At 44.4% G+C, this 12,707-nt stretch overlaps 1 protein-coding gene across 1 annotated transcript in view; it reads right to left on the reverse strand.

The window, feature by feature from the left end:
• The window catches only part of ITIH6 (inter-alpha-trypsin inhibitor heavy chain family member 6), a 34,182-nt gene that overhangs the window by 6,688 nt on the left and 14,787 nt on the right, over positions 1-12,707 (reverse strand). Inside the window, 15 exon segments of the mRNA XM_043459745.1 lie at positions 249-315; positions 552-732; positions 734-821; positions 824-1,195; positions 1,198-1,442; positions 1,444-1,510; positions 1,513-1,545; positions 1,548-1,856; positions 1,859-2,069; positions 2,071-2,289; positions 2,291-2,373; positions 3,099-3,182; positions 3,185-3,266; positions 8,179-8,247; positions 8,249-8,296. Coding sequence (XP_043315680.1) covers positions 249-315; positions 552-732; positions 734-821; positions 824-1,195; positions 1,198-1,442; positions 1,444-1,510; positions 1,513-1,545; positions 1,548-1,856; positions 1,859-2,069; positions 2,071-2,289; positions 2,291-2,373; positions 3,099-3,182; positions 3,185-3,266; positions 8,179-8,247; positions 8,249-8,296 — 2,158 coding nt within the window.

Consider the following 12,707-nt stretch of genomic DNA (forward strand, 5'->3'; position numbering starts at 1 on the left):
CCAGGTGGGATGCATGAGACAAGTGCTCGGGCCTGGTACACTGGGAAGACCCAGAGGAATCTGGTGGAGAGGGAGGTGGGAGGGGGGATCGGGATGGGGAATACATGTAAATCCATGGCTGATTCATGTCAATGTATGACAAAACCCACTGCAATGTTGTGAAGTAATTAGCCTCCAACTAATAAAAATAAATGGAAAAAAAAAAAGCAGGGCTGTTTATGGAGCACAAGACAACCAATCAGACCTACCTTGCCCAGGGGTGCTCCCATTTATAACCCCACATCCCTTCTCTGCTTGTGAAGCATAAGCAAGTCTCTTGTCCAACAAAGCAAATGTCAAAGCCACAGCTTGGCCATTTTGTTTCTGTGCATTTCCCAGTCTTAACATCCCTTCTCTCCCATGGCCTCTAATTCTGTGCCTATGTGCTGAAGCCCAGAGAAGTCAAGTATCTCGTTTAAAGTCTCAAAGCAAGCAAGTGGCTTAAATCATGAAAATCTGCACGGGCTTCTGGTTCTTAGTGCTCTCTATTCTCTATTCCCGTGTGGCTGGACCTCTTGTTCATAGACACAGGTGGTGCTTTGGGGCTCTGGCAACAGGTCATGCTGATGCCAGAGCCTTTCAGGGGGCAGCAGAGAGGGTAGGGTGGGATGAAAGGGAGTAATGATGAATTCTCCAAGGGCAGAAATGGTCATGGTACTGCTGGGACTTGTGAGACTTGAGACTGTGCTTGGGAGTATGCAAAGCCTCTGGAGGTGGGGGCCTGAGCTTGGCAGGCCTGGAAGGTAATGGGATTTTGGGTTTATTAGGAGTTGGTGTCCTAGATTGGAAAGTGATAAACTGAGGGAAGGTTGGTGAGGGGGAGCACTAGGTTTAAGAGGTAATGGAATTTTAGGGGTCTTAGGTAAGAGGATCCCAGGTCTAGGATATGGCATGTTGTTTGGGGTCTTAGGAGCAAGAGCCCTTGCTGCGGTGTGTGGTGGGTATTTGAGGATCTGATGTGTGGAGAATTCAGGCCTGGGCTGTGACAGGCTTTTAGTTGATTGTGGTATAAGTACCTCAGGTTGCAGGAGTGATGAGGCATCTCGTTTAGGTTGTAATGGAGCACCAGGTTTGGAATACAGCAGAGTAGCATGTTTCATAGGGCCAGTTTGGGGATGGGCTAGAATGCTAGAATTCAGAGGTGGGACTTGTGTCTTGAATTCATAGCTAATATAGTACCAAGGTTCTGATGTAATGGTGTGCTGGACTTCAGAAGCAATAGGGCACCAAAATTTGAGAGCACAATGAGAGGAGGTTTTGTCCTAAATTTTGGCTGAGCCGAGGTTCCAGAATCCTGTTATGCTGGAATTTGGGGCTTTGGGTATGCAAGGGTGTATGGGGTACTAGGGCTCTGACCCAGTGGCCTTAATTCCTTGGAACTGGGCATCTTCTTTGTAGAGATGAGTAGTTGAGGATAAGTAGAGCTTTGGTTTCACAAGCTTTTATTTGGGAGAAACCAAGGGCACTAGGTTGGCTGGGTTGTGCCTGCCCCTAGGCTATGACTAAGGGCATGATGGTGCCTGGTCCATCTGTGGTAGTCTGTTTCCTGGCTTTCCCACTGGCTTCTTTGGGTTGTGCCATGACCAGTAAAGTCAGAGGTGTGACAAAATTTTGTTAAGGGGACAGATTGAGGACTTTGGCAGCCAGCATGTGGTGAGTGCTGGCATCACAAGCCTGGAAGCATGCCTTCAGTAGCTCTGTAATGGTGATGTAGGCCCAAAGGCAATGTATGAAGTGGGCTACATTGGGGGCTGGCTCCTCTGGGCAACCAAAGGCCTTCTGGCTGCTGTTGGCAGCCACTTCACTATGGCAGGCCATAGAAGCTGATCCCTGGGGCCATGGGCTTTCAGGTGGATGTTTAGTTCCTACTTGCCTAGCTGCACTTCGCCTGCCACTACAGGCCCTGAACCACCAAAGTAGTTGGGGAAAATGGCCCAAGGAGAGGCCCCAGTCAAGCCACCCAGGTAGTCCAGATGCATATCTGCCAGCAGAGACATGGAGATTGCTTCATAGAGGCCTTCTGGCTGTAGGGGCTGCACTGGTGTCTTCGTATATGTGCCAGGCTGCTCCTCAGTTCTCTAGGGACAAACAACACAGCAGTGGGAAGTCAGCATCATTCCCAAAGGCCAAGCTGAAAAGGGCCACTTTGTTGCTTGGTGCCTGATGGATGTTAGAGAGGATCACACTGGAAGTTGTCACCCCAGCTGTGGGCTTCCCATCTATCAGGAAGATGATGAGAGGGATCCTCCCCCACACTGGGCCTTCTCCCAAGCTCCTGGTTGCTATGCTTCAGCACTGAAGCAGCTGCCAGCAGAGCCGTGTTGATGTCAGTCTCTAATTGGAGAGCAGACTGTGAGACCACCTTTTCTAGTAATTTCTACCCCCATTCCAGACACACTGAGCACTTCGTCAACCTCCCAGGCTCAGTCACATCTCCTTATCTTTGCTCAGACTGTTTCCGCTGTTTATCCTTCCCAACTCCCCACACCCACACAAACTTCCTGAGATCTGACAGTGGGTCCCACATGTCCTTGGCTTTTATCACTCCCTGTCTCAGATTGCTTTGCCTGTTTCCTGGGGGATGTCTTATTCTCTAGTCAGATTGGCAGCTCCTCAAGGATAGCATCCCCACCTCTATGCTACAGGGGAAGAAGGGGCTGCATGGTCAGGAGGTGGTGGGAGGGGGATACTTCAGTAACTGTCTGAGAGAGGATTGATCAAAAGCCAAAATCAGGGCAGAAGCTTACTCAAAATACTTAGAAATAAATATCTAGATTATTGATAAAATATGAAACGAAAGTTTTAGCAAATTATTTTGAGTAAATGCTTTACGAGGAGGAAACTCAGCCCCAAAAAGGAATATGCCCTAAAATACATGGAGAATTAGCTGTGCTCTTTCTGTTAGGCAAAGAAGCACAGACAGATGAAGGAAGATATTTGTGTAAAATGTAAAAGTGATATTTCAGACATTATGAGAGGTAAAGTGGATGGGTGAATGATGGGAGAATTTCCCATGTCACCAGAGTCTGCCAATTTGGGTCGATAGGTCTAACACTTACAACCAGCATCTTCCATATGGCCCAGGTAGTCCGTAGTACTGTGAACATTCTGGATGGTGGCTTGGATGGAGCCTCCAGCTTTGCAGACACTGTGTAAGAAAAGGAGGTGATGTTGAAGTAGTCACTGGCCCACAGGTTACCAAGGATAACATTCATTGCCTTTTTAGTCTGTAGGATATAGATGAAGTAAAGGAGATGGACCAAGACTTGAGGTCTTGCTCAAGACTGAAAGGCACTTTCTATACAAAGTATTGAGGTCTAAGTGTTGTATGGTTTTAACATTTTCTGACTCTCAGTTCAGTTCAGTTCAGTCGCTCAGTCATGTCCGACTCTTTGTGACCCCATGAATCACAGCATGCCAGGCCTCCCTGTCCATCACCGACTCCCGGAGTTTACTCAAACTCATGCCTATCGAGTCAGTGATGCCGTCCAGCTATCTCATCCTCTGTCGTCCCCTGTCCTGCCCCCAATCCCTCCCAGCATCAGGGTCTTTTCCAATGAGTCAACTCTTCGCATGAGGTGGCCAAAGTATTGGAGTTTCAGCTTCAGCATCAGTCTTTCCAATGAACACCCAGGACTGATCTCCTTCAGGATGGACTGGTTGGATCTCCTTGCAGTCCAAGGGACTCTCAAGGGTCTTCTCCAACACCACAGTTCAAAAGCATCAATTCTTCGGTGCTCAGCTTTCTTCACAGTCCAACTCTCACATCCATACATGACGACTGGAAAAACCATAGCCTTGACTAGGTGGACCTTTGTTGGCAAAGTAATGTCTCTGCTTTTTAATATGCTATCTAGGTTGGTCATAACTTTCCTTCCAAGGAGTAAGCGTCTTTTAATTTCATGGCTGCAATCACCATCTGCAGTTATTTTGGAGCCCCCCAAAATAAAGTCTGACACTGTTTCCACTGTTTCCCCATCTATTTCTGACTCTAGCACTCGGTAAATCTAGAAGTCCTAAGACCTAAGTCAAAATGCTCTATAGGCTCTAATGGCTCAAAGCTTAGAACTGCACTGTCCAATGGTAACTGCTAGCCACATGTAGTTATTTAAATATAAATGTACATTGTTGTTGTTCAGTCACTCAGTAATGTCCGACTCTTTGCGACCCCATGGGCTGCAGCATGCCAGGCTTCCCTGTCCATCACCGTCTCCCTGAGATTGCTCAAACTCATGTCCATTGAGTCAGTGATGCCATCCAACCATCTCGTCCTCTGTCATCCCCTTCTCCTCCTGCTCTCAATCTCTCCCAGCATCAGGGTCTTTTCTGAGTTGGCTCTTCACATCAGGTGGCCAAAGTATTGGAGCTTCAGCACCAATCTTCCAGTGACTATTCAGGGTTAATTTTCTTTAGGATTGACTGGTTTGATCTCTTTGCAGTCCAAGGGACTCTCAAGAGTCTTCTCCAACACCACAGTTCAAAAGTATCAATTCTTCTGTGCTCAGCCTTCTTTATGGTCCAACTCTCACATCCACACATGACTACTGGAAAAACCATAGCTTTGACTAGACTAATATTTGTCAGCATTTAACTAATGTTTACCTTTGCAGTATTTTTAACTAACAAAATGTATGTTAGCTAAAATTGAAGAAAGAATCAAAATTCTGTTTCTTCCCTTGCAGTAGCCACATTTCAAGGGTTCAATAACCACATGTGGACAGCAGCTACTGTATTGGAGAGTAAATTAGTACATCTAAAAGTACATACTTTTAGAACATTTCCAGCATCAAAAAAGTTCTGCTGGACTGTAGTGGTCTAGAAGGTTCAAGCTCTGTGCTTTCAGAGCACTAGGATTCATGTGTTCCTATGGTTTCTGAACCCCATGACCCAGAATTCAATGATTCCAGGGCTGCCCTAAAGTTTAATAGTGTTGGATCCCCTGGAGAAGGGAATGACTACCCACTCCATTATTCTTGCCTGGAGTATTCCATGGATAGAGGGGCATGGTGGGCTACAGTGGTTGCAAAAAAGTCAGACATGACTGACGACTAACACATCAATAATTTTGCATGCTTTGGTTTCTGTTCTCTCTAATCTGTTCTTCTACATTACCATCTGTTTCTTCCAGGGTGGTCTTCTCACCAGCCCCCAGCTAACCTAGATTCCATTTCATCTCCACAACTTTGCTCTTTATTTATTTATAGCTTCACAGTTACTTCAGTTGTTCTTTCTCTGGGCAGCCCTTCCTTGACTGCCTACTCTGATCAATGCCTTTCACACCCAGACATTCTCTGTCCCAGGCTATTTGCTGATTATCTTACGTGGAATATTTTCATCCTCCATACAGATACTGTGTCTTCTGAGAACAGGGCTTAGAATGCTACTTCCCCTTGGCTCCCTTCTCCATGATGTATTTAGTATAGGGCTAGACTCAAGGAATATAGTATGTAGGTTCTAGTATTAGGTACCATTTATAGGATACTTGCTATGTTCCTGGCACTGTAGTTTAGGTGCATAACCTCATTTTATCTTCACAGCAACACAACAAACAAGATGCTAATAATATCCTCATCTTACAAGTGATGACATTGAGGCTCAGAGAGTGAAGTGGCTAGTCACTGATGGACCAGGGACTCAAATGTGTATTTTGGAGGTGTTAAATCCAGTGATTTAAGGCATAATCTTTTATATATGTGTGGATTCTAGAAACCACATGTAGAACTTGTGCCTTGCCTTTCTCTCTACATCTTAAACTGATAGAAGATGCCTTGAATGCTCCTAAGTAGGTAACAAGTTTTCCTGCCATAAGATGGGATAGGTCACACATTCTGGGATCAGAAGCTGAGCACCATATTCTTAATTCCATTGAGAGGACTGACACATAAAGGATGACTTTTCCTAAGAATCTCCTGTTATCCAGGGACAGATTATGTTTTTAGAAGTGTGTTGCTTAATCTCCTACTATTTGGAGATTTTCCAGCTGTCTTTCTGTTGCTGATTTCCAGTTTTATTCCATTTAGTCTGAGAGCATAGTTTGTATGATTTATATTATTTTAAATTTGTTAAGGTGTGTTTTATGACCCACAATGTAGACTGTTTTGGCAAATGTTCCATGTGAGCTTGGGGCCAATGTGTATTGTTGGATGAAGCATTGTATAGATGTCAGTTAGATCCAATTAATTGATGGTGCTATTCAGTTCAACAGTGTCCTTACGGATTTTCTGTCTGCTGGATATGTCCATGTCTAATATGAGGAAATTGAAGTCTCCAACTATATGAATGATTTTTCTATTTCTTCTTGCAGTTCTATTCATTTTTGCCACATATATTTTGACACTGTAATTTCAATTGGATACACAGTAAGGATTATTATGTTTTCTTGGAGACTCAACCTTTTTCCATAATATAATGCACTTCTTAATCTTGACAATTATCTTGCTCTGAAGTGTACTTGGTCTGAAATTAATATAGCTGTTCAGCTTTCTTTGGGTTAGTGTTAGCATAGCATATGGTTCCATCCTGTTACTTTTAATCTATCTGTGTCTTTATATTTAAAATGGGTTTCTAGTAGAAAACATATAGTTGGTTCTTTTGTTTTGTTTTCTTTTAATTGACACTAACAGCTTCTATCTTTTAACTGGTATATTTAGACAAGTCATCATTAAAATGATTACTGATATAGCTAGATTAATATTTGCTATATTTTAACACTGCTTTCTCTTCATTTCCCTTTGTTGCTTTGTCTCTTACTCTTTTTTCTGACTTCTTTGATTTTAATTGAGTGTTTTATATGGTCTTGTTTTCTCTCGTCTCTTAGCATATCCATTATGTTAAGAAAATTTCTTAGTGGTTGCCCTAGAGTTTACAATATGCCTTTACAGTTAATCCAAGTCCACATTTAAATAACACTTTACAACTTCATGCATAGTTCAAGTACCTTGTGACAGAGTAGTCCAATTCCTTTCTTTTGTCCCTTATAGCACTGCTGTCATTAATTTCACTTATCAAAAAGCTATAATCACTGAATACACAGTTGCTCTAATTATTGAGTAAATTGTTATCTGTTAGATCAATTAGTTTAAAAATAAAATATATTACTTTACCTTTATTTATTATTTCACTAACAATCTTCCTTTCTTTATGTAGATCCAAGTATCTGAGCTATCTCATTTTCCTTCTCTGAAGAATTTCTTTTAACATTTAGCTGTGCAAGACAGGTCTACTGGTGAGAATTCTCTCAATATTGGTTTGGCTGATAAAGTTTTTATTTTTCATTTTGGAAGGACAATTTTGTTGTCAAATTGGGTGGTTTTCTCCTTCAACACTTTAAATATTTCACTACCCTCTCTTTTTCCTTGCATGGTTTCTCAAGAGAAATTCAATGTAATTCTTATCTTTGTTCCTCTATAAGAAAGATAATATTTTCTGTGGGCTTTTTCAGGATTTCTCTTTGTCTTTGATTTTCTGCATATGCCTCCATGCACATCTTTTAGTATTTATCCTGCTTAGTGTGCTCTGAGCTTCAAGGACCTCTGATTTGATGGAGGTCATTTGTTATTTGGAAAATCTGTGCCTGTTAATCCTTCAAATATTTCTTCTGCAACATTCTTTCTTCTCCTTATGGTATTCCCATTAAACATGTTATACTTTTGTACAAGTACATAGCTTTTGGATATTCTGTTGGTTTTCTTTTTTATTTTTTTCATTCTCTTTTCTATTTGTTTTTCAGTTTGGGAAGTTTCTATTCTCATATCTTCAAGTTCACTGATTCTTTCTTTGGCAATGTTCAGTTCCCTGATGAGCCATAAAAAGCATTTTTCATTCTTGTTACAGTGTTTTATATTTCAAGCCTTCTTATAAATTTTCTTAGTGTAAATCTCTCTGGTTAAATTTCCCATCTGTTCGTGCATGTTGTCCACTTTTCACATTAGAATCCTTGGCATATTAGTCATACTGGGCTCCATGTCTATGAAGGTCCTAATTGTTAAGGAACCAAGACACTAAGGTAGGCCTAGGCCTATAAGGTCGAAGGGTGATGGGATGGCAGGGAGTCCGGTCTCAGGGAACCACTGATCCAGCACTCTGCTTTCTGAGTTTTCTAAATCAAAAGCTACAAAAGACCCCCAGAGTCCCTGTTACCTGCTTCATCTTGGTATCACACATGGAGCTACTCACATCGAAAACAAACTCCACATTTTTACCAACAGGTTGGAAGGCCTCTGGGTGCAAAGTCATGAATAAAATAGCCGTTGTAAATCTGAGGAAAACAGAACTGAAATCAACATAAACTGTGAAAGCGTCTAAATCAAGTCCTCTCTTATTTTGCTACATAAAACTCTACTCTTTTCCTTCCTAGGCCTTATCACTGCTGCCATTAAACAGGCATTTGTGGAATTGCTTGCTCAATGTCTGTCTCCTCCAGCAGAACTATGTATCTCTGCTGGTCAGACTGCCAGCCCAGGGCCTGCCCCTGAGTGCAGAGAGAATGACTGGCTTGAGGCCAAAGGCTCCAAGGATCAGGATCTCTATAATATGTGAGTTCCTGTCTGTGAGAGCTGGGCTTGTACAGTCTTGAGGGCCCCGAGGGACTATTTGCCTGGGCTCCAGGAACTGTAAATACTGTTTCAACCTCTCTCTATAGAGTGAGTCTGAGGCCCAGCTCCACTGCTGCCAGGGGCTGGGAGTTTGCAGGGCCTCCCTCTCCTCCTTCAGCCTCCTTTCTGCTGTTGCTGGGCAGAGCAGGGAGGGGAGGAGGGAGCAGAGGCTGAGTGAGCAGTTTGTTCAGAAGGGATTGGTTAGACCAGGTGCAGATGCCTTGGGCTATCAGGTATGTGATTGGCTGCTGACCCCCTTCCCCCACTCCATCTCTCTTTCTGCAGAGCCTGGGGCCTGGGACAGTTGAGGGAAAGGGAGAGGGAAGTTGGGAGGGCCCCCAGGACCAGTGGCAGCTCAGCCTAAGGAAGTATAGGCTTGCAGAGGGTCTGTCCTGCCCAGAAGCCTGAAGCAGGCTCTGCCCCAGGATAACCAGCTCATTCTCCTCTCAGACATTCAGGCATTCTCTGATCACAAAGCTAGACACACTATCTCCTCCCCTCTTGGAGGGCAGGACTGGGAGTGGAGAGAAGGAAGGAAGATGGGAGGACATCCTGCTCTTCCCCTCCATGCCAGCCTTTTAATTAATTCACAAGCACAAGTTTAGGCTCTGTCTGCACTTTTCCCTTGCACACTACAGCAGTCCCCCAAGGCCTGAGTCAAACACCCTGAAACTGCCCAAGCAACAGGCAGAGTCTAGCTGTCTTTCCATGTTCTTCCCATACCTGTGTAGGTGAGAGCTTCTGGGAAAATCACATCCCATCTCTCCATGCACCCAGGTTCACTGGTGGTGCCACACCTCACATCTTATAAACCAGCAGCATTACCTCTCACACTCCCTTCAGCTATCATGCCACACTGTTCTCAGGAACCGTCTCCCTTCCCTCCACAGGAGAACACTAAGGGCACCAGGACATGTCCCTTGGACTGCACGCTCCACTCTTGCACAAGGTCCGCATGCCTTTATGCCTCATCCCTCTACTGAAAGACAAAACAATCCTTCCCTGACCCCGTGCATGCCCAGCCTCCAGGACCTAACAGGAGCCTGACTCCTACTGTCCAACCCTACCCATGCACCCGACTGGGTCTTCTTTAGAATTTAAAAACGTTGCTGTCTTTTCCACCCACTAAGACAACCTCCATTCATCCCGATCCCACCCAAACTTCAAACCAGCTCCTTTCTTCCTGGTAGCATGCCGAGGTAACGAACTCACAGCTGTAATGGTCTTCTCATCTCCAGTTTACTCCACTGCCTACTGGAGCCTAGGTCCCACCCTCACCACTGATCCTTCTCTCACCAAAGGCAGCAATGACTAGTTGGTTTGAAAACTCACTGGATGTACTTCAGTTCTCCTCAGACTGCACCTCCCTGATGTAGTTCACAATTGACAATCACTTCTGGTCCTTAGGAGAATCTTGTCCCCTGGGATTCAGAGATGACAAAAGCTCCTTATTCTCCTCCAGGCTCTCAGGCCCATGGGATTCAGTCTCTTTCTTCAGCTCCATGTTCTTCCTGTGTTCCATACGTAGTGTTGCCTAATATTTGTCAGTCGTGGCATGCAAAGAAAATTACATTTGTGTGGCACAGTGGGGGAAGTGGTGGGCATTTAGAACCCTGAACAGCCCGATGTCAGTTGGTGGGGCTGGATATCCCAAGGGTTGTGGAGATCAGTAGCTGCTTGACTGGGAAGCTCTGCTTTAGCAACTGTCATCCTAGATCTGCTCTTATGGCTCTAGACATTCTGCCTGGGTCACCTCCCTAGCTCTTTTGGGTTCAGCCCATGAATCTCCATTGCTGACCCCACAAGTCCTTCTCCAGTCCAATGCTCTTCACTCGTCCCCCTCCACAAATTCATACCCACTCACCACTGGACCCATTCCCTTGGATGGCTGAAGCCTTCAGTGTATGCTGCCCAAACAAATTCATTACCTTCCTCCCATCCCGTCCTTGTGTGTGTGTGTCACTTAGAGGCACCATCGTGCACATGTTCAGTCCACATACAAACCTGAGTGTCACCCTGAATCCTCCTGTGTCCCTCACTCTTCATATCTATTCAGCCACAAGTCCATGCTGGTTTGATCTGCTGGATATGTCTCAGGTCCACCCTTCCTCACTGTCCCAAACTAATAAAGCCCCAAGTTAGGACTTCTTTCCCTCTGGTTTCCCTGCTTCTATTGAGGTCCCTTCCCTCCACACATCTTTGCAGCAGCTGCATGGTCTGGTGTTTCTAAACACAAACCTCATAGCAACACTCCCTCCCATGGCTCGCTCCCTGGGCATGTTCAACATAAATTTTATATTCCTTATCAAGCCCCTGCACCAGTCATGGCCTTCAGGCTCACCTCTGAACATATCCTGAGCCTCAAATTAACACTGCAGGAGCTCCAATCCTCTTGTAGTTCCCTTCACATCCCTGGATTTTTCCAACCTCCATTCTTTGTATCATGCAGCCCTCAGTTTACTAGACTGCCTTTGCCTCTGAGAGCATCCTTCCCAACCTGGCACATGTCTTTGAATTCTTTAAGACCACAGTATGTCTTTACTTCCTCTAGGGAGCACTCTCTGACCTCCTCACCCCTCACAATGGATTCCATCATACTTAAGATTCATTGACAAAGCACTTCTCATCTTGTGTCATTCTTGCATGCCTCTGTTCCACCTGGAGACAGTAAATAAGATCAGTGTGATTCAATTCAGGTTTCCCAACCCAGGCAGTAGTGGGCATAATAGATTAGGTGTTCATGGAGTGAGGGTGTTGGGCTTTGAAAGGCAGGCATACTCAAATAAAATGGTAGGTAGGTGGATTGAAGAGTTCTTGTGTGGCGGATGCAGGAATCAGAGCACACACTGGATGGGAGTATCAGTTCAATTCAGTCGCTCAGTCGTGTCTGACACTTTGCGACCCCATGGACTGCGATATGCCAGGCTTACCTCTCCAACGCCAACTCCTAGAGCTTGCTCAAACTCATGTGCATCAAGCCAGTGGTGCCATTTGACCATCTCATCCTCTGTCATCCCCTTCTCCTCCTGTTTTCAATCTTTCCCAGCATCAGGGTATTTTCCAATGAGTCAGTTCTTCACATCAGGTGGCCAAAGTATTGGAACTTCAGCTTCAGCACCAATATTATTCAGGACTGATTTCCTGTATGATTGACTGATTTGACGTCCTGGCAGTCAAAGGGACTCTCAAGCATCTTCTCCAACAACACAGTTCAAAAGCATCAATTCTTCAGCGCTCAGCTTTCTTTATGGTCCAACTCTCACATCTATACATGACTACTGGAAAATCCATAGCTTTGACTAGACGGACCTTTGTTGGCAAAGTAATATCTCTGCTTTTTAATATGCCGTTTAGGTTGGTGATAGCTTTTCTTCCAAGGAGCAAGCATCTTTTAATTTCGTGGCTGCAGTCACCATCTGCCGTGATTTTGGAGCCCAAGAAAATAAAGTCTGTCACGGTTTCCATTGTTTCCCCATCTATTTGCCATTAAATGATGGGACTGGATTCCATGATCTTAGTTTTGTGAATTTTTTTTTTTTGAATGTTGAGTTTTAAGCCAGCTTTTTCACTCCTCCTTCACTTTCATCAAGAGGCTCTTTAGTTCCTCTTCGCTTTCTGCCATAAGGGTGGTGTCATCTGCGTATCTGAGGTTATTGATATTTCTCCCGGCAATCTTGATTCCAGCTTGTGCTTCATCCAGCCTGGCATTTCACATGATGTAATCTGTATATATGTTAAATAAACAGGGTGACAATGTACAGCCTTGGCATACTCTTTTCCCCATTTGGAACTAGTCCGTTGCTCCATGTCTGGTTCTAACTGTTGCTTCTTGAGCTGCGTACAGATTTCTCAGGAGGCAGCTAAGGCGGCCTGGTATTCCCATCTCTTTAAGGATTTTCCAGTTTGTTGTGATCCACACAGTCAAAGGTTTTGGAGTGGTCAATAAAGCAAAAGTAGATGTTTTTCTGGAGGTCTCTTGCTTTTTCTATCATCCAGGGGATGTTGGCAACTTGATCTCTGGTTCCTCTGCCTTTTCTAAAGGCAGCTTTACATCTGGAAGTTTGAACACCTTTT

Source organism: Cervus canadensis, chromosome X (assembly GCF_019320065.1).
Source record: "Cervus canadensis isolate Bull #8, Minnesota chromosome X, ASM1932006v1, whole genome shotgun sequence".
Lineage (NCBI taxonomy): Eukaryota > Metazoa > Chordata > Mammalia > Artiodactyla > Cervidae > Cervus > Cervus canadensis.